At 37.9% G+C, this 22,076-nt stretch overlaps 1 protein-coding gene across 2 annotated transcripts in view; it reads right to left on the bottom strand.

Annotated features, from left to right (window-relative positions):
* LOC120529274 overlaps positions 1-21,791 on the bottom strand; it is a 37,359-nt gene extending 15,568 nt beyond the window's left edge. The window contains exons 1-6 of one of the 2 annotated variants that reach the window (XM_039753138.1): positions 21,695-21,791; positions 13,415-13,654; positions 12,772-12,873; positions 12,147-12,248; positions 7,587-7,679; positions 4,189-4,281 (exon numbers count right to left, since the gene is read on the bottom strand). In XM_039753138.1, the coding sequence (XP_039609072.1) occupies positions 4,189-4,281; positions 7,587-7,679; positions 12,147-12,248; positions 12,772-12,873; positions 13,415-13,654; positions 21,695-21,701 (637 nt within the window). In that variant the 5' untranslated portion in view covers positions 21,702-21,791. Of the gene's footprint in view, positions 1-4,188; positions 4,282-7,586; positions 7,680-12,146; positions 12,249-12,771; positions 12,874-13,414; positions 13,655-18,808; positions 18,897-21,694 lie in introns of those variants that run through there. The other variant, XM_039753137.1, reaches the window with a different exon arrangement.
* Between the last annotated feature and the right edge of the window lie 285 nt (positions 21,792-22,076).

Genomic DNA, 22,076 nt, shown 5'->3' with positions numbered 1-22,076 from the left:
CACAGCATGGGTTTCCAAAAATATAGTCCATCACTGAACTCTTAACCTGCCAAGCTGAGAAAAGTGATATATAAATGTAAAGAATGATGATGATGATGATGATGATGATTATTATTTATGACGTCAAATTAACTTTTTGTAGTTTGCATATCCTAGATGATGAGTTAGGGGACCCGGGTTCGAGTTTGCATGTTCTCCCCGTGTCTGTGTGGGTTTCCTCCGGGCACTCCGGTTTCCTCCCACAATCCAAAGACATGCAGGTTAGGTGGATTGGCGATTCTAAATTGACCCTAGTGTGTGCTTGGTGTGTTTGTGTGTGTCCTGCGGTGGGTTGGCACCCTGCCCAGGATTGGTTCCTGCCTTGTGCCCTGTGTTGGCTGGGATTGGCTCCAGCAGACCCCCGTGACCCTGCATTCGGATTCAGCGGGTTAGAAAATGGATGGATGGATATCCTAGCACGGGGTGGGAAACCTTTTTCCTATCAAGGGCCTTTTAATTTTTTAGAACATCCTTCAAGGGCCATACTAAATTACTGAATACATATCACATTAATTTTTCCAAAGTGATAGCTAGAATTGCTTATCTCTGGTGAATTGTCTCATGTTAGATGGTAGTGATGATGATGCTACTTGCAGCTGGTTTTCCAGTCTAGAGCGGAATTGAGTCATTACAAGAGTCATCTTTGAAAAGAACTGTTCACAGGTTAGGCTATCCCAAACAGAGATGCAAATTTCAGAGCATGTCTCCTCAGAATGGAAAAATCCTCAGGACGTATATACAGTTTATAGAACTCCAGCAGAGGAAGGCTGTTGTGCCTAAGTTTGAGGTCGTCGTTGCTTTGCAGCTCAATGGTTTCATGTTGCATGTTGTCAGGTAAATCAGCTGGTTCCACATTAAATGCCATAGCAAATATGTTTAATTCCTTTTGTTTACTTTTTATGTCCTGAAACCTCTCACCAAATGCCTGAAGGAGATTGGCACACTCACCAGCATATTCAGATGTCATATCAGGGTTTTGTTCTTGCAGTGTACCCTTTTCCAGTTGTACTTGCCACGGGTTTCATTTTGCTTCAAATGATTTTGCACTTGATAACAGAGAGCTGAGGAGTTGGAAGGAATCTTTGAGCTTGATTTCCAGCTCTGAGGGGTATTTTGTAATGTCCACAATGAAGGCCACTTTCCATCACTGAGTTCCATGAAAGGCTTTCCCTTCATCTCCATTAATTCTTTTACTTCTTCCCTCAGTTTGTAAAACCATGCGTGCATATCTGCAGGACTCAGCCATTGCACCTCACATACTGTGACTCAAGCTCACTGAGTAGCTCCTTGAACTGGCGGCTGTTTAGACCACTGCTATTGAAGATATTGGCTAATTGTCTAGTATTTGTTATGTTCGTTGTTTCATCACAGGTCATAGAAAAAAACTGAAATTTTCTTGTAGTGTCCTTTGCTGAGTTTTCAATATCTTGTGCCATATCAGTAATATGCTTTCCGATGCTTATTCGAGACAAATGAGCACGTTGGAACAATTTTACTGTGTCTGATGCTAGCAGCTTTGTAGCAGCAACAAGGCACTTCTTCACAAACTCTCCTTCTGAATGAGGTTTCAGCTTCTTAGCAATTAGCTTGTACCGCTAACCCCGGGCAAACAACTAAACCCCGAGTTAAGGCACGATTATAAAACTGCTAGTATAAAGCAGTTAAATATCTAAAATCTGTCGGGCAACGTGACCAACGCTCGTCCTTTTATTGACCCCCACCACCAGTCCCAGCTTAGCATTAACAACAAGCCATATCACCAAATAAAGAAGAAGCAAAAGAAAAAGTATATTATTTTACATATTTAAAGAAAAACAAACCAACAAATACATAGCAATCAAAACCCCCCCTCTCTGGTTTAAACACGCGATGTTCATAAATAAGAAAAGCCAGACTGTCCAAACGGGTTTACTGTCCTTATTGTTCAGGGCAAAGAGAAACCCTACTGGAATACGCCGGCTGTCGAGCCGATAATAACAAAGTTTAATCCTACTGGTCCAAGATATTTGTCAGCGAAATCAAAGAAAAAGAGTCCATCTTCAGAGACGCGTCTCCCTTGTGTCGCTGAGTCTTAAAAAAAAAAAAAGAACTTGTTCCAGTAGATACTTTTCTTGGTGCTACCTTGTCACTTCTCTTTGCTCCACCACAAGATGTCTCCCTTTCTCCCCTTCTTTTCCAGTTTTTAAGCTTTCAACACCAACCACCCTGACCGAGTTATGACCTCCGCCTTAAAGGTGTATTTACAACAATGCACCCAAAGAGGCAGCAACCGCCCACAGAATAATAGCACATGTGGCATCCGCTACAAGCTTACTTACCACAAAACATGTCTGCATGACAGTGTCCCTGTGAAAAGGTTGCCTTGTGAAAGCGGCTTGTTGAGCATCCAAACTCCGCCGAAGAGCATTAACTTTATCCAAGCGTATCTGTCTAACTCATCCACTTTGCCAAGTTTTGAGCTGTAATGATGCTCGAGATTGGCCTTTTCATCACTGTGAGCATGTCCCTGTAAACTAGGCGCACTGGCTTGCCTTTTACTTCAACAAAAAAGTAATTGTTTGTCCATTTCTACTTTTCCTTTCTTGACTGACGCCATATCAAGTCAGCGATGATAAGTGATGATAAGCCTGTTGCATTTACTCTGACTGTGACCCAGAATGGCATACAGCCAGAAAGTGCAACCCAGATGCTGCTCTCTACTATTTTATTATTATTTTATTTTATTTCGGAGAAAAAATAACTGCCATCTGTGTATTTTTTGTATTAATCTTTAATGAAAAAAAATTATTGAATTGCCTGGCAGGCCAGACCAAACTGCCTTCTGGGCCGTATATGGCCCAGAGGCCAGAGGTTCCCCACTCCTGGCCTAGCAGATTACTACAAGTATTTAGTTCCTACATTTAAAGCTGTTTGTTTGTTATTTCTAGTATACTAAAAGTACTTACATTTCAATATCTAGATTATCAATTGCATTCAACGGTTTGATATTTTGCTGACTGTAAATTCATAGTGAATGTCTAACAAATTCTGCACACTGTTTGTATCAGACTATATGTGGGCAGGTAAAGAGGACTGATTAACATCTGTGGCCTGAAACCTTACAGCTCTAGGGATCTGAGATGAATTCTCAGGTAGGTTAATGTCAGTTGAACGTGTTTCTTCAACCAGGCCTCCAGTTACTGTGGAATCCTCACATTTTCTAAAGGCATGTATGCCAGTTTCATTTAAAATGACGTTGTATGAGCTAGTGTGGGCGTGTGAGAGTGTACCCTCTGTTGGATTGACCACCCGTGCAGGGATGTCTCCTGCCTGATAGGATAGAAGTCAGAGTCCCTTAACCTCAACATATAGGGTATGTGTAGAAAATTGGTAAATAGATGGGATGTTTAAGATGTGCTACTTAATTTTTGTAAAGATTCTTAAAATATAAATGTAAAATTAAATTAAACACTTGTTGAATGTGTTTTAATTGTTTTTAGTTGCAGGGAATATTTCCCTATAGGAAGAAATGAATGACCTTTTCTCATTGTTACACTCGTGCCTCAGAAAAGTCACACGTCAGCCAAACATTTTACACCACTGAATTTCAAGCATCAGAAGACATGGGACTGGTTAGACCTTCTGCCTCTCAAATCACATTGCTGTTAACATTCTGTGCTTTGTTGATTGGACCTTGGCCACCTACTTATGGCAAAAATTGTAATTCCTGGCGTAATACACTAGCAAAATTTTAAATATTTCACTTTCTTCCATCACATTAAAAATTTAGAGCAAATATATTTATTTTTTCTAAGGAGTAACAATGATCCAGTAGAAATTGGTAGTAGAGCATTGCCCACCACAACTGGTGTTTATATCTTGTATAATCAGTGATTTCTACTTATACTTATATTTCTTCTTTGTCTTCTCTCAAAAGACAGTGACTAAACTGCAAGAAAATGTTCAAGTCTTTGACATGAAAGTATTTGGAATTAGGCTTTACAGATGATCATCACAACAAAACAGTACATGGTGAAAGTTTTAAAAAGACATTGTCTTAAACGTCACATAAACAACACATATTTTGGACACTATCCTGCTTGACAAGTTTCCTCTGTGTAAAGGAGGTGTCCTCATATTTTATATTTATGGAAATGAAAATGTTCTCACCAGCTTGGACAACCACTGACACAATCAGAGTGATTGAATTAATCTGGGAGAGGATGTTTGTTCCACAGAGAAATCCAAGGATGTGATAGTCCTCTAAATGAAAGGTGAAGAAGAAAATAAGGAGTTCGTACAGCACATGTACAGTACATCACATGGCATTTTGAGAGAAATCAGATTGCAGTTATTCATCATTAAAGGGATAAGAAAATCAATGATTTATAATTTATCCATTTAGCAGCTGTAAACACACTATGATAATATAAATATTCACAATGCAAAAGAAAACACCAAAAATCTTCACACAATTGCGAAAAATGTTGACATTACAGTATAAGACAAAATAGCAAAAAAGCAGCAATTACTTTTACTTTGCCTACTCATCGTAGTGCAAATTCCTCAACATATGCAACGTCACAGATTTCACTCCTTTGTGAGACAAAAGATGCTGGAACCAAAGCAATAACAGAAACCAGGAAATCCACAAGAACCTGTCAGAACAGAGCTGCTCATTTCATTGTCAGGAAGATGAAGATGAGAATGAAATCAAGGGGCCACAGCCTGAAATATCATTTTACACTGCATTTGCCAAGCCATCTGTTCAAGTCACTAAAAGTGTTTTTTTTATTTCTCTGATTTAGAAGTAACGAACATAAGAAATATAATGAAGCTCAGTCATTCAAGCATCAAAAGTATTCACATTTGACCTAAACAAATAAGGTAAATAATAAAATGGGTTATTCTCAGATACCACCAGATTTGCAAACTCTAGTAATGTGTAGTTTCCAAAATTAAAGTGAACTTAATGACTCAATAAAGACACTATGAAAAGCAACATAGAGAGCATAAAACAAGATAAAAAATTAGATCACCTCTACACATCAAATTTGCTATTGAAAGAAACTGAAAAGACAATTCTCTAGTGTGCCAGTTTAAACAGCAAAATAACTTGATGACCAGCAGACAGCATAAAGAAATACATTAAAATTTAATTTATCTTTTAACAAAGTATTTCTTCTGTAATGTAATGATTTAGATGAAAAAAATGAATTTAGTATTTAAAGTTTTAAGAACACAAGAGTTGGATATGCATCAGCCACCAGGGGCATTATCCTCTATATAAATAAAATTGCAAGCTGGCTGTTTCTTTGTTCGCCAATCACACAAAAACAGAGGAAGTGATTTTCACAGAATTTTCCATGCGTGTTGGTCCAACTTAAAACCCGGTTCTTTGACATATCAGGAAGAGGGAGTTGAAATGGAAGGGGGGGAAGAACCCAAAAATCAGTGCTGATGTGGTGACCACAATTCCCATCAGATAGCAAGAGTGTGCTGGGGATGATGGGAGGACACCATTATCAGCATGCATAAAGGTTTGCATCGCCCAAAGCTGTTTTGGATAATAATTTTATTGTCTTGCTGGATTTCAGCTTTTATTTTTTTCAAGAATATCTGAGTTTTTCTCGTTGTGGGTTGTGTTTATCTCTGTTGAAATATTTTCTCTTAGGAGCTTTCTGAGTAATATGCTGGTCCCAAAGCGGTATGTTGTGCGCAAACCTTTAAGGTACAATGTTCCTTTCTTTCAACCCTCTAAAACCTTTAAAATCTCTACAAATTTTAGTGTCAAATTCATGAAAAGGTATGCGAAAAAAAACGTAGCTGTTTTGCTTACCACTGCCTATTATTTTGTGATGTTACATTATAAGCAGGTTTAGAAAATGGACGGAAATGGATGGATTGATATTATACATAATGAGATTCAGAGCAAGATTCAGGCCGTTAAAAAGGGACACTGTTGGCCTGATCAATGTTGGTCAAACATGCAGATAGGAATTTCATTGCACATAACTATAACTGTGAGATTAACTGATGAAACTGCATTTTTTATCAAAGCAAAACCTTACTTTTTTTTCTAAAAGCCGGCACTATTATACGCCTGGATTTTGATACTAAGCACATTAAAGATAAGCCACAATGAAACAGAGTGAAACGTGATTATTTAGCACATGCCGAGCTTCTGTTCAGAATATGATTGAAAGATAAAAACTAAGGAGGAAACATAAAAAGGCGATAACATAAAATGCCAGATCTTCCCTAAAGTCTGGTCAGGGCCTACTAGTTAGGCCTAACTTTCAAGCTGTCTAGCCTCAAACTCAAAAGGCATACTTTCAGGCCTGGAAAACCCCCAAATGTCTTCTAAAATTCAAAGAATTTCAAGATTTCCACTAATAACAAAAGGTGAGAGTAAAAAACTGTAAAAAAAAAAATCAAATATAAACAAACAACCTTGGATATTTAAAATATTTATTCTAAAGAGTTCAGAAAGAAGCACAAAAAGCAATGTAGCAAAACAACACAAAATTAGGTTAAGTCTTAAAGGCAAACCTGACGCAAACAAAGACAAAGACAGAATCTAATAACAGTATCTTAAACTGAAGCAGGGGTCAAAGCCTCCACAGTACATCCAAAGTAGGACTACAAGAATTGCAAGTTGAAAACTGAAATCGCCAAGAAACATTGCGGAAGTTGAAATGAGAGCTTCGGCTTTCACTTCAATACTGGCTAGGCAGTCGCCCAGCTACATAATTGGGCTCAGTTCCAGCCAGCATGTCCTGTGCTACAACACAGTACTATAATTTTCTCCTTATTTAAAGTCAATTTTAATTGAGATCTTACAGTCACAGATGGTGCAAGAACAACATTTTGTGAAATAATAATTGCAATAAAAATAATATTAACACCCCACCTATGCTGATAACAGCCACCTTTCCATTTCCAAACCCCAGATGAGCCGATACCCCAAATGTACAACCCATTTTAGTTCATCAAATGACTCAAAGAACATTATTTAGGAAAATAAACCTGAAACTTACAAACTCATATTGTTATTAATCAGTTATCCCTGTGACCTGAGGTTAGAATAAGGTCACTTTATCGCTTTGTATTTCAAAAAGTGACTAAAGGAGTATGGCATCAGAAAGGACAATAAATTCTGCTCCAGTACCGCCTTTGAAAAGGGCAGCTGGCCAAGCTGAGTGAACCTAAAAAATTGCCATTAAACCATCAGAGAGACAGAGATCTATTTTTAATTGTTAAGAGGCTTCCAAATCAGTTTCGATCTTGATAACAGTGAAGCAAGTAGAAAACATAACTCAGTTTTATAGTCGCGATTGAAGAAAAGAGAAGATTAAATCTCAAAAGGACAAGTTTTCTTTGTTGAAACCATGCTTATTGGGGTCTGCAATGAGCTGAAAGCATTGCAATTGTGTTCTCATTACACAGAAAAAAATGTATTTCAGATTTACCTCAGTGCAGCATTTTCATAGGGTTATCACAAAATATAAATTTTCATCTATACTTTCAAAAATTAAGAAAATTAATTTAAAAAACTTGAAACTTACCATGATGATCGAAAAGACAGTTATCAAAATGCAGGATATAAGGAATTGGCAACAAATGGACAAACATAGAAAGGATAACTGCTACGGAAAAACCTGAAAAGATACAGGGATTGTTAGGAGTCACTTTTTTGTTAGTGTTAGTTTTATGTTAAATTGATAAAGGCATTTGTCTAGCTATATTGAAATGTTTGGTTTAATACTGCTATATAGAATACGTTGGTAAATAGAAAATGGCCGTTTTTTCCATATCTCCCATGAGCTAACAAATTAATGTAATGTCTTGCAGCTGGTAAGACATAGAAGGCAGACTACTTCCAACTATAATCTGTAACTGGACAAATAATATAGCTAAATATATTGTATACAGTAACTGAAGACTGTCATATTATAGACTGCCAGTGAGAAGGACCTCCTCCATTTTCATAATGAATACAATTCTTTTCACCCCAACATAAAGCTGAAGCTGAATTACTCAGAAACAGAAGTCAGCTTCCTTGACACCACAGTTCAACTGAAAAACAACACCCTTGTAACTTCTGTTTTTCACAAACCAACAGACAGACGGACCTACCTAAGAAGTGATAGCTTTCACCCCAAGCATATAAGGCGCTCCATTATTTTTAGCCAAGCAATACGGTACAATCGTATTTGCTCAGACCCGACAGACCGGGATCAACAACTGCAGGAGCTCAGACAAGAGTTCATCAAACAAGGTTATACCCCCAAAACAACAGACACTCAAATACGAAGAGCTACTGCCATACCCAGAGAGAACCTTCTGGAATATAAAAACAAAGACAACAAGAACCGCATCCCCCTTGTTGTCACCTACAACCCACATCTTGAAACACTTCGAAAAACTATAAAAGAACTTCAGCCAATACTAAACAACGACCAAACACTAAAAAATGTATTTCCTGAACCTCCCCTCCTGGCATACAGACAACCACCAAACCTTCAGCAACTAATTGTCCGAAGCTCCCTAAATGAACCAACAGAAAATGGCACATCTCCCTGCATACAGAAAAAATGTAAAACGTGTGCCACATCTACAATACAGACCGTATAATTATACCAAACTCCCGACTTGAACATCACATAAAGGGATCATTTTCCTGCAGATCATTGAATGTTGTCTACCTAATTCTCTGCATGCAATGTCCTGACACTACACTCTATGTGGGAGAAACTGGACAAACACTCCGCCAGAGAATGAATTTACACAGATTCCACATTAAACATGGCAACACAGATGTTCCTGTAGCGGCCCACTTCAACAGCCATGGACACTGTGAGAGGGACTTTAAAATCACAGTGCTTATGGGCAACTTCAAAACGCAGCAAGAGAGAAAAGAATGGGAAGTTAAGCTCATGTTAAAATTTAATACATTACAGCATGGCTTGAACAGAGACAAGAGTTTTATAGCCAGATATGAAGACTGTTTGCATCTCTCAGACTGACACAGACAACCTGACTACAGATCTGCATTGTTTTGAAAAACTCATCACAAACTTCAAAGGACTTTGTTGGACAGTTATCTTATCTAAAGATCTTGACCATACATTGTTCCTCTATCTCCTGTTAAATTAATCTTAGCCTAAATGAACCTATTAATTTTTTACATTTAAGAGTTTTCATTTAAAAATTTACCATTGTTGTTTCTTGTCCTAGTGTGTGGATATAAACACAGGAAACTTCAGTTTCTGTATTACATCTTGCCTGAAGAAGGGGCCTGAGTTGCCTCGAAAACTTGCATATTGTATGTAATCTTTTTAGTTAGCCAATAAAAGGTGTCATTTTGCTTGGCTTTTCTCTATATTATAGAGAAGAAACCCTTTTGTGATATATAAATATATTGTGATATATTTGTGATATTTTTTCCTGAATTTTCTGAAACTTACATTTCTATGAATTACCACAAAATTTTTAAGAACAAGCTTCACTTGGCTGTTGATATTTCTGTTGTTACACCTTGTGACCTGCTTTACTGTGGGAGCTTGAGAAAGATGCAGCTAGAGTTATAAATACAGAACTTTACTGACTCTTTGTTTTAAGTCATGCTAGAACAGTGATATTCATTTATACCAACAAAAGCAAGGGTGTTTTTACGGTATTTTTTCCTTCATGTAATCAATTAATTACTTTAAATGCCTATGGTAAAGTCATCCCTGATGGAGGATCACAGGAATCATGGGAAAAAGGTGTCCTTTCATCGGATTGGCTGGCCGAGCAACGTTTCAGCCGTGGAATGGCCAAATGGGGAGGCAGCTTGATGGATGAGGTCTCCAGGACTCTAAAAATATCCAAATCTTATTATGAGATATAATCTACTGTTAAATTCTGCTCAGTACTTCTGAAATTTTTATTATTATGCTGTATTAAGGATTTGTTCTGTTCTGTGTATTGTATTGTATTGACCCCCTTCTTTTGACACCCACTGCACGCCCAACCTACCTGGAAAGGGGTCTCTCTTTGAACTGCCTTTCCCAAGGTTTCTTCCATTTTCCCTAAAGGTTTTTTTTGGGAGTTTTTCCTTGTCTTCTCAGAGAGTCAAGGCTGAGGGGCTGTCAAGAGGCAGGGCCTGTTAAAGCCCATTGCGGCACTTCCTGTGTGATTTTGGGCTATACAAAAATAAACTGTATTGTATTGTATTGTATGTCATACCATTTAATAAACAGAGACTTCAGAAAATATTATGTTGAAAACCTAAAAAGAAACAATTTTTTGCGACTTATCCACAGAAATAAATCTGTGAATTGGAATATAAATTCAATAAATCTTTCAATTGCATTGAATCTATGAACCCATCCATCTCCCAAGCCCATTCTTCTTTTATAGTGTCATGGAGACCTGAATCCTACATTGAGAGCATACTTATCCATCAAAGGGCTCACTTATGTCTGCAAACATTCATTCTCACTCACACTGAGCTGATTTAGAGTGCACAACTAGACTAGCAGAAACATCTTTTGAATATGTGAGGGAAACAGATTCAGTGGGAAAAAAGTTATTTAAAAAAATTACAGTTTCAAAACTAAATAACACATACATCGCAAAACAAACACTGTATAACCACAATTTATAACATCACAGCATTGCATTCTCCAATCTGGTCAACACAATGTGTGGTCAGGGACAGTAGCCCAATCAGGTGCAAGGCAGGAAACAGCCTAAAATAGGGTGCAAGTTCTTTACAGGACCTACTCACACACATACATACTTACAGAGAGAAAATTAGGAATTGACAAGTAACCTAAATGGCACATCTTTCTTAACGTGGGAGCAGTGTTAATCACTTTGCAATTTTGCTGTCATGAGCAAAATTTATGAATACAATGCATGTTGATTTTTTTCTACTGTGAGAATTTGGAAATTTAATTTTTCAGCTTTTTCATGATGTTCAGCTCATGGTGTTAGTTCACAGCAATACATTTGGCATAGTCGGTAGGATTTGCACTGTGCATGGGTGGAGTGTGGAGGCATTGCACAGGACAGCGGGGCTGAATGAGAGAGAGAACTCAGTTAATATCACCAGGAAGCGCTCTGCTCACAGTTTTCAGAATCACTATCTGCTCAGCCTAAGCCAGTAAACTTAGCTTCCTTTTCCTCAGGCTAATAAAAAATTGTTTCTGAGAGCCATTGTAATCCATATGTTGAGGGCTATTTACCAACAGTGAATGTAATAGGTGCTTATTTTCTTTCTGTTATGTCAGAATTTGGAAATGATCTTGTTCCTTCCAAGAATTCTCTTGTTCTACCTTACTTTTGACATCTTTTGCTTGAATTATTCTGACTCTACTTTTTTATTTATTTCCAAACTTTTGGATCAGCAAGTGTCATTTGGGTGTTAGCACAGGCACCAAGAAAGGAAATTTCCTGGGAGGATGTGGAATCATTGGCACTGCGAGGAAGAGCTCAGTTGAAGTTACCCAGAAGTGCTCCACTCACAGTATTTACAGTAGAAGCACTATCTGCTCAGCCAAGGCTGCAAAACATACTTTTTCTCAGGCTGATAAGACGCTGCTTCTGGGAGCCATTGTAATTCATATGTTGATAGCTCACAGCTGATCACTTGCAATTACCACAATGCTAATCTGAGAACTGAAATGGCTCATGGTGTGAGACCATGGCTATATACCTGGCACAGTCATTAGGATTTGCACTGTGGATTGGTGGAGAGTGGAGACATTGCATAGGACAGTGGGGGCTGAGTGCGAGAGAGAGCGCCCAGCTGACATCACGAGTAAGTGTTCCGATTGCAGTGTTCAGAAGGTGTTCATAAGCCACCTCTAGCTCAGGCTAATAACAAAAGCCATTGTAAACTGGACTTTGTAGGTTCGTGGCTGGCCACCTGAGATGATGGCGGCTGGCTGAATTGAAATGGTTTTTGGTGTGAGTCCACAGAAAGTACAAGTAGGATAGGACACAATTACAATGATTGACATACATATGCATAAGCTCCCTGATGATTCTCCTCCACATAACCACCCATTCTCATCTAATAAAACTCCTGTCAATCTTTCAAAAGAAGAAGAGGACCTTCTGCTGTCACCACTCACCTTCAACTGCACCCCAGAATAGGAAAGCAGTGGACATGAAGACAGGAAGGAAAAACCAGTTTACATGGAAACAAACCGCCACTTTACCGCTTTCTCCTGGAACTAAAAATACAAATTATTTCCTGAAGTCTATAAAATAAAAAAGCAGAGTTTTGAGACTGTTTTAATTAACACATTTCATGCAAACTCATGTTCAAACAATCAAGATACACTGAAATATAAATAGGCTTTTAAGTGAGTATTGACATGTTAAGTACTGTAACGTGCAGGCAGTGCTTTCTAACCTTGTCTGAGGGAAAGGGAGGACTGGAAGGGGAGGTTTCTAATTGTAAGGGGTGGGCACACCTTGGCGGGGATGTTTTTTTTAATGTGTTCCGGAGGTGTGTTGGGTTAGAGTCAACTAGAATAATTCATTTTTATATAGGACCGAGTCAAGCAAAAAAAAATCGAAGAGGCCCGACAGCTGTGAGTCCTCCTGTTCTTATTTACACAGATCGCTACAGTACCTTAGTCGTAGTTGTATACACTGGATATTAACAAATGGATGTCAACAGGATAAACTTGTGTTTATTAATTCAGAAAGTCATACAACAATATAAGAAAGCCTGTCAAATGATTTACTTACTTTTCTTCACAAGGCGCAGAATCATTGGAACAGCAGTTAATAGAGCCAGGCATAAAACCAGAGAAGATGTGACCAGTGTACCAGTATGTAGTGATGGCATACCTACGAATGATACATGAATATAGACACATTAATTAATCTCTTGGTAACACGAGAGAAACAAGTATATTTAAATATCAAACATACAACGATCACAACACACCATTTCCTACTTCCCACTCAGAAATGTTGCACTGATTATAACAAAGCAGTAGTGTTACTGCCAGGCAGGGACCAAGACTGCATAAGGCATTCGGCATGTTGACTCTGCAACATGTTGTCGCCAGAATGTGTTGCTGGTACGGGGACTTCTAGGGTTTTATCCCCTGAAGTCAAGCATCCAACTCCTGATCAACTGGAACCCTCCTCTCTACCCATCCAATAAATGTAGGGTTTTAACCTATGATCTTCACGTTCTCAGCCCTTGTTCCTCCCATTCAGCATTCTGACAATGCTCATCAGCAACGTGAAAACTTCAAGGAAGACCACACACCCACATCCATTTTTGGGGGGCTAAGTCTCTAATAAGTGCTGAAGCTAGTGACACCCCTGAAGCTGACAAGTACAACACTGACAAATCCATAGTTTCATAATAAAAACTTACCTTCAACCTGAAGCTTGTATGTCTTATTTAAGCTGCTTAGGTTTTGTCCCATTACACAGGAGTAAATACCACAGTCGGACTTTTTTGTGTTCTTTATAATGAAGCTGCTGTTAAATACGCTGTATTCCTCTCCAGTGGGGACTGCCCCTCCTTCTTTGAGCCACACAACGTTTTGCTCATCTTCAGAACCCCCAGCGCATTTTAACACAATTCTAGAGTTGACTGGTATAAGCAGTAGCTCTGTTTAAAGGAACCAGAAATATACGGTAAATCAGCCAGCAGAGTGTCAGGTTGCTGCATGCTCAGGAGATTATACATTGAATCTTTAACATCTTTTGTACGCTCCTAGTTAACCATTTAATGAGTAGGAAGCCAATAATAACGAAGAAAGAGGATGAAAACTACCTGACTGTTAGACTCCCTTTACACCTTTTGTTTTTTGGATTGTCTCCAGTTATAATTTAACTGCATTGCATTTACACTTGACGTTGAAACACATGTCCATTGTCTGCGCCATGTGTAGGTAGAGATCCAGTGTCACATTCCCCAAAGTTCATATTAGTTTCTTGAGTTTTCTTCATTAAGAAATGAAATCATTCTCAATTATTTCCAAAATTCTACATTCTAAAATAAGTATTATCAATCACTGCACACTCCGTCCATCCCATGTTCACTCAAAGTTAATCCTCCATTGATCAGAAAGCCACCTGTGACTATGTAGAACTGTCAACTATAATAAAATAAGTTAAAGTTGTGACTTAATAATAAAGTGAAAGAGAACCCCAAAACACATAAAAGTGAATATGTCTGTTGAGTTAAAAAGTTATTGAAGAACAGGGGTGCTTAAGTTTAGTCCTGGTCGGCCATAGTGACTGTGTGCTTTGTTCTAATCCAGTTGCTGAATTAGAAGCCATTTATTACTGCTAAAGTTTTGTGCTTCTTTTTATTTAACTCCCTTGTTAGATTTACCAACTTTTAATTGCTTTCTTTTAGTCTTGAACAGTTGCAGTCACTGTTTGCATTGCTTTGTGTTTTCATAACTAGCTACCAATTAACAGTTAGGTACAAATGACCAAAGAGCCAGCATTTCACCAGCTAACACCTTTGTGATCACCATGAAGTATTTGTTTTAACTAAATATTTAGAAAGAAACACATGAGAAAAAAGTGTAGGTCTGAGTATTACTTCCTCAAGTTGACAAATCATTTCATGACATTGTTAGAAAAAAATGTACAATGTGAGAATGGCCCAGCATGGCAGATTATAAACACTAACAAGTCATGAAAAAATGAAAAAAAAAAAATCTGTCAAACAGCCAGAGTTGGCAAAGCGTAGAATTTAATTCCAATGATTAAACCACGTGATGTCAGACTTTAGTTACAATAAACAAGATTGAGCAAGAAGGACTTAAAAGAAGAGTACTTGACAGATTGCCAGGAAGCTGCTTTACATTGTGCAGTGACTCAGTGGTTAATGATACTGACTAGGAAATTCAGCATCCTGAATTCCAGTCTTGCACCTGGACATTGAATTTCTTCATACCTTTCTCTACTTAATGCAGTTTCTCTCACACATATCTAAAAATATGCAAGTTTGATTGGTTGGTGACTCTGAATTGATCCCATGTATGTATTTGTGAGTGGACCCAGCAATAGACTTATGCAGTCCTGCATAACTGGTGTTTTGATTGTCTACAATGTTAAAACGGATTTACTTTTTGCAATCATTGTGAAGTTTATATTGTTACAAACAACTTTAAATATCACCAGGAAACTTCATGCCATGTCATTGTGATAAATGGCAAAGTGACAGCAATGTCTGAACTAACCTGTTACAATGATTGATTAAAAGGCATGTAATATGTACTGATTTAAAGGACTCTTTGAACAGCTGGCTAAAAGCTTGGTGTTTACTGAGCTGCACAGCTTTTATAGACTGGCAGGATATTATTTAGTAATGGCCTGGGATTTTGTAAAAGTTTCTTTTGGAAAACTGAGAAAGAAATTTCTTTCACCGGCACATTTTCTGTTAGCGGCAGTCAATCATGGTATAATTCAATTATCCACTATATATGCTGTTTTTACAATTATTAATAGTTTACAATATTATTTTCTTTTTCAGATATTCACTATAAAATACTTATGCTGGTGTTGTATAAAAAACAAGTCACACACACTTATACACAAGGAATCATGTAACATAACATTCTCAGGTCAGCTTCATCCAATTCAGGATCACATTGGCCAGAGCCATTCTGGCAACACTGGGTGGAAAGCAGGAAAAAAACCTGGAAAGGGCAACAGCCCAGCACAAGGTCAACTGACACACACACACACACACAATCACTCAAAAGAATTGGACTTCCTTTAGGGATGTAGGAGGAAAACCCAAGTAGACAGGCAAACTGCACGTGCCACCCAAGGCTGATCTGATTATTATTACACTGCTCATTATCCTAACATACAAACTGAAAATATGTGCCCTGTTAGTAAACCATTTAAGATCATTTTGTAATCACTGTGCAATGATGTATTTTGCCCCTTCTTATTCATATACTAATGGCAATTAGTATAATGTGATGACTTAAAAGCATTGATTCTGCTGTGTGTATTGACGTGATGACCAAACCTGGCTTAATTGGTGAGAACACTAATCAACTTACAGTTAACTTAAATGCACATGTAAAACAGACCTTAGGCACACTAGATATACTTAAAATTACTCATTGTGGTTCAATGATTCCACACTTCTATCTATCTATCTATCTATCTATCTATCTATCTATCTATCTTATTATATAGTGCCTTTTATACCTATCTATCTTTCTATATCTAGAAAATTCTTTTCGCGTTTGAAACGGAAATTACGTATGACCTCACGAAATGGAAATTATGCATGACCACAGAACATATTATAATACAGGAAGTAATCACTTCGTTTGTGGACGCCATTTTTATATCGTCTTTACGAATTGTTATTATTTGTGTGAGAGTTATTTTACTGATATTGAAAAGAAGTAAACACAAACATGCCAATCTATCCCATAAAAGTGCGCCCCGTGTCGCCTTCTCCCAGTCCTCTTGTCTGGACTCCAGCGCTGAGCTGTCTGCCTCCAGGTGCATTTAGAATGTCGTGGAAACTGGCACATTATAACTTTTTTTTTTTAATTGGCAGTACTTGATAATAGAAGAGATGAGGAAAAGAGCTTTGCGTCTTTCTATTTTTCAACTGCGCCGAGCTGTAAACAATGTGCAGGCAAGACCACCTTCAGCGGTGACGGGTCGTGAGAACAAAGTGGACGCTGGGAGGCGTGGAATGTCAAATGCTTCGCAGTTTCGGGTAGCGTCCTCTCTTCTAGCACTGATTGTGATACTTCGAGTCCCACTCGGCTCCTGGGAGAGTGGAAATCTTTACGAATGAGTGTGATCAGCGTCATCAAAGCAAAACTCTCTTTGTAAATTGCACTGCACGGCTACTTACTGTCCCTTAAGGTGAGTTCAGGTCACTAAAACCCCGCAACATTCAAGGTTGCTTTTGTAATGAATTATTTTAAGACAATGGAGGGTTTACATCTAAGAAGATGTACCGACCGCTTCATGTGAAGTATTGGACTTGGGAATTGTTTGGGCCTTCTGCCCGTTAAGCACGGAAGGGCAGCGTCCACGTTTCTCTGAATAATTTTTCTCTTAAATCACAGGCACGTAGTGTAAGGTTGCACTCCATAGCACTCGATAGCCCGATAGCACTCCAGTACTGCTCAATGTATCTTTACTTCTTACATGTTAATGTTTTACTGGTTAATTATTTATATACTACATTTTATTTTTTTCCCTTGCACTCAGTGAGCAAAGCCCCGGTTAATCAGCTAGTCTATTATATAGTGCCTTTCATATCTATCTATCTATCTATATATCTATCCATCTGTCTATCTATCTATCTATCTATCTATGATGTTGTCCAATTTAAACATTGTGCACGTTATACAATAGCTGCTGTTTGTAGAGAGAGTTTGGTTTGTGTTTTGCTGTATAGTTTACATTGGTCAGTTTAATTTTAAAATTGTAATTGTTAGAATATTAAGTTGCTTTATTTAGTCTTACTTGCTTTTCTATTTCTGTATATTTCTTATCATTTTAATCTCTTTCACATAATCTGAGTAGTAAACCAGGTTGACATTTAACTGCATGCTATATGAGTATAACTGTGCTCAGTGCTCACCATAAATGACAACACCCTGCATGAAAATTAACATTTTTATTCATTTCTCAGTGACCACCAGAACAATTAGCAGAAATATGACAAAATTGAGTTCTATTAAACATTTCTTTAATTAATGTATGACAAAAATGAATACACCTGACAACAAATTCCACCAAATCTATAGGGTGGTCCAGATCTAATTATGCAATTTTCATGACGCTATAACTTATTAAGTTTATTACATAGAAAATCACCCGAAAAATCCCGGACCATCGAGAAGTGTGCAAACTGACGACATGAAGAAGAACTGGAATGGTCCCTGCATAAATCAAAGTCATCCAGACGATCTGGATCTGCATAATTAGATCTGGACCACTCTGTATTATTTTGTACGCCTCTATGATTTTTAAGAATTGCACCAACTCATCTAGATATAGAATGAAGAAGTTAGCAACGCACTGCCACGTCTATTCATACAGAATAAGCTCTTCCAGAGCCTGAATGCTCAGTCTGTCTTTTCAGAACGCTCCATAGGTGTTCTGTTGGATTGTGGTCGGGTGCCATGCTTGGCTACTAAATTACTTTCACCCTTTTCTTCATCAAAAATGCAGCAGTGGCCTTGGATGTATGTTTTGGGTAATTATAAAGTTGAAAGAGTGCCCGGCGACCCAAGACACAGAGAAGTGGTAATAACACAGTACAACTGTGAATTCATGACACCATCAATGAAATGCTATTCCCCAGTGCCTGCAACACTCATACAACACCACAGAAGAACACTGCCACCACCATATTTTACTGTGGGTATCGTGCATTTTTCATGTGACGCAATACAGTTTGGATGCCATCAGTTTCAAAAGGATTTACCTTTGTCTCATCACTGCGATGTATAGAGTCCCAAAAGTTTTTACCTTTGTCATCATGGGCCCTGACAAATGCTAAACTTGCATGGGCTTTAGCAGTGGTTGTTGTGGTTGAAATATGCTGCTCAAGGAAGGCACTCGGAGACCTCACGATGTGCAGGCAGGCAGAGTCGAGCTGTATTGCTTGATATACACACAGTCTCAATTCAAATGAAAGGAGTGCCCAGCAATGGGGCCATCTTACAGTTCTTTTCAAGAGTTCACATTAGTCTGACTCCCATTTAGTTTCACCAATATTTCCCAGCCTAAAGAGTGCAACACTTTATCTTACCATTCATGGCCACTTGACAGGCCCTCTCCCCACCTTGAACCCATCCAGTTCCTGACACCATTATCTCTAGTCCTCAGCTCACATTCACCACCTGGAAAAAAAGGGGGGAAGGGGGGTCTTGTGTGTCAAACTCTCTCAGCATACCTGATCTTGACTCAAGAAATTTTGGTGGTAAAAATATATATATAAAAATATACAGGCACAGGCCTTTATGTGATTTAATCCTTTCTATACTAATGTGCACTAAGATATAATGTGTATTTTCATATATGCTTGTGATTCTCTTTGAATATATGCAAATCATCAACTTTAAGAATATTTTTTTTTTTTATGGTTTCTTTGTGTGTAAACACCCTTGTATGCGACTCCACTGTAACATACCTCGTATTGTGTCGTGAGGAATAGTCACCACAGTTTGACTTTCTACTGCTTTAGTGAACTCTGATGAACTTGCATGGCAATTTTCCTCAACTCTTCCTATCACAAAATCCTCACATCAAGGTGTTAGCTTCCATGGACAACTTGGACGTCTCAGAGAGTTTGGTACAAGTCCATCCTTTTCAGATTTCATAATCACTTTTGCTACTGTAATCCGACTGATTAGCAGTGCTTTACTAATTCTCTTGTAGCCTTGACCTTTTTTGTGTAAAGAAATGACTTTCTTTATTACGTCTTGGAACATGTCTCTTCCATGTGGCGCCATTATTATCAGCATTGAATGTGAGGGGATTTTAAGTACCACCCTTAATTGTCAGTCATCTGGTGGTCACCTGTGTGATGACGGATCAGACTCATCTGTTGTTGAGTTCCTGTTAATTACCATTTTGTCAAGTGTTGTTCCTAAGACCTTCATCAGGGTGTGCTCATGTTTGCACCGTGATCTTAAATAAGTCAAAAAATGCAATTTTGTACTGACAAATCTCATTTGCAACCAATACACCAGACTTGCTGGACTGTTTTATGGCATAGGATCTCATAGAACGCATTCATTCTAAAGGGAGACAGATGAGTTGAAAGAATATTTTAGAGAGTACTCATTTAGACTGAGCACTGTATGTGACAAATAAAGCTGTTTTAAGTAATTAAGTAGATTTCACATAGAAATTTTTTTTTTTTCTCACTGTCACATGTTCTACATGAAACATTATTTCGTTTCTCTTTTCTAGTTCTCAAATACCTCTACACTGAAAATATACAAAAATTTCATTATATCCACAATAAACAAAAATCCACACATCACCATTAATTATCATTATATATAATTTGATACTATCTGTATGTATGGTGTTCGCCTCAATACCTCGACTCAATACAAGTTAGAGCCATGTATGGGACTCTTCCTCTGTAGTTAGAACATAACGTGGCAAACGCGGACGCAGTATTGCATGATTGGCTAAGAAAGTTCGAATGCTTCAATGACGCTGCTGGACGGTTGAGTATAGTAAGTCGGTGTTGGTTCGAGCAGATAACAGTAAGTTCGGTTGGTTTTTGGAACGTTGGTTTGGTGGGGCGTACTTTCCAGGACTAACATCTTTGACTGACAAAAACCCTTTGACAGCTCCGGAACCGTAAGTAATTTAGAATGTATTGCCATTTGCTTGGTGCGTCAAAATCTATCTTTGGGCAGTTCGGTTTTGGCATCCGTCCTACTGACATCTATTGGCAAACTGAGTAATGACGGCTGGGTATTATCAATGGTCATTGTTTAAATTTTAGCCGATCTCAGATCTAAAATGACCACACCAACATAATTATTACTCCGACTCTGATTAGTTTTGTTTGTTTTGAAAATTTGTTTGCCGGAAAAAATCAAATGAGGTGCGCCGAAGAGCTGAGTTCACGTCTCACAGCCCCATTTAAACAGGAAACTCTTCATTACATCAACCGAAAAGGTCTATTTTAAGCACAAATCAGTGCCATGATAACAAAATCATTTCAAGGACTTAAAAAAACAAATAATTCTTTGCAGATAAAGTATGGATTTCACAAATGTAGAATTTGTAGCCTGATTCAATTGGGCTCCCAATCGCTAGTATAAAATAAAATGAATTGAAGACCCTGATCAAAATTATTTGTGTTAGCCAAATACACAAGTAGCTATTTATTATAGGATCTGTAGCATTTTTTGAGATAATGTTATTTCAAAAAACAGTCTTTACCATTCATCCTTTCAGAACTAAACTGCACATTTGTTTTTACTTTCTTTGTTACTTAACAGATTAAAAGGAGAAAGCAGCTACAAAGCAAGTAGCAGACCCTCACAGTCACTCTAAAAGTTTTGAGCTGAGACGGACATGTTTTACCAGTTGTAAAGTGAATGTACACTACATCTGCCTACATCTAAGTTCAAGTCTGCTAGAAAGGCTACAGAAGACACTTGTCTACAAACACCTGTAACATAACACTCTCAAGCTCACTTAATCCAGCGCAAGGTTGCAGGGGGCTGGGGACTACCCCATTATTTATTTATCATTAGTCATTTGTCATTAGGCGCAAGGCAGGGAAACATCCCTGGAAACGGCACACATACCTCATAGAGCCCACTCACGCTGACATCCACAGGGTTTATTTAGAAGTCACAAACTTCCTAACATGCATATCTTCTAAGATGTACTTGGAGGAAACTCCACAAACATGATAAAAGAATTTAAACCCAGAGCTCCAGATTTAAAATCCAATAGCATTAACCACTGTTCCACCTCTCAACAATTAATCAATAAGATAAAATAAAATCAAGTGATTAATAACCTGAAATAAATTTAATAAAACATACAGTTCCCTAATAATTTGTGTTAAGACATTTACACAAGAAACTATTTATTTTAAGATCTTTAGCTTTTTCAAAAAAATAATTATTAGTTCCAAAATTACTAAACCACAACTTACCATTCATCTTGGTGAAGTAAACCGTATGTTTTATTTCCCTTTCGTTTTCTATTAAGTAATTCACAAGGTGGGTCCAGTGACAAAGAAGGCATGCCAGTCATTTCGAAAGTTGTGAGCTTAGAGCAACATGCAGACACCTGCTTTAAAGATTTTCAACACCTGATCCAACCTATGTTTAGTTCTGCTAGACAGGTTCTAGAAGATATGTGCATAAAAATACTTGTAACATAACATACTCAAAGCCACCTTTGGAGCTTCTCCCAGTAATCATTAGACATACGATAGGAAACAGCAAGCCCACTCATGCCCACTCACAGGGTTCATGTGGAAGTGCCAATTTACCTAACATGCACATCTTTGTGAGTTTAGGATTACTTGGAGG

The sequence above is a fragment of the Polypterus senegalus genome, chromosome 1 (genome assembly GCF_016835505.1).
Source record: "Polypterus senegalus isolate Bchr_013 chromosome 1, ASM1683550v1, whole genome shotgun sequence".
In the NCBI taxonomy this organism is placed as follows: Eukaryota; Metazoa; Chordata; class Cladistia; order Polypteriformes; family Polypteridae; genus Polypterus; species Polypterus senegalus.
This window is presented reverse-complemented; position numbering and strand designations above follow the sequence as displayed.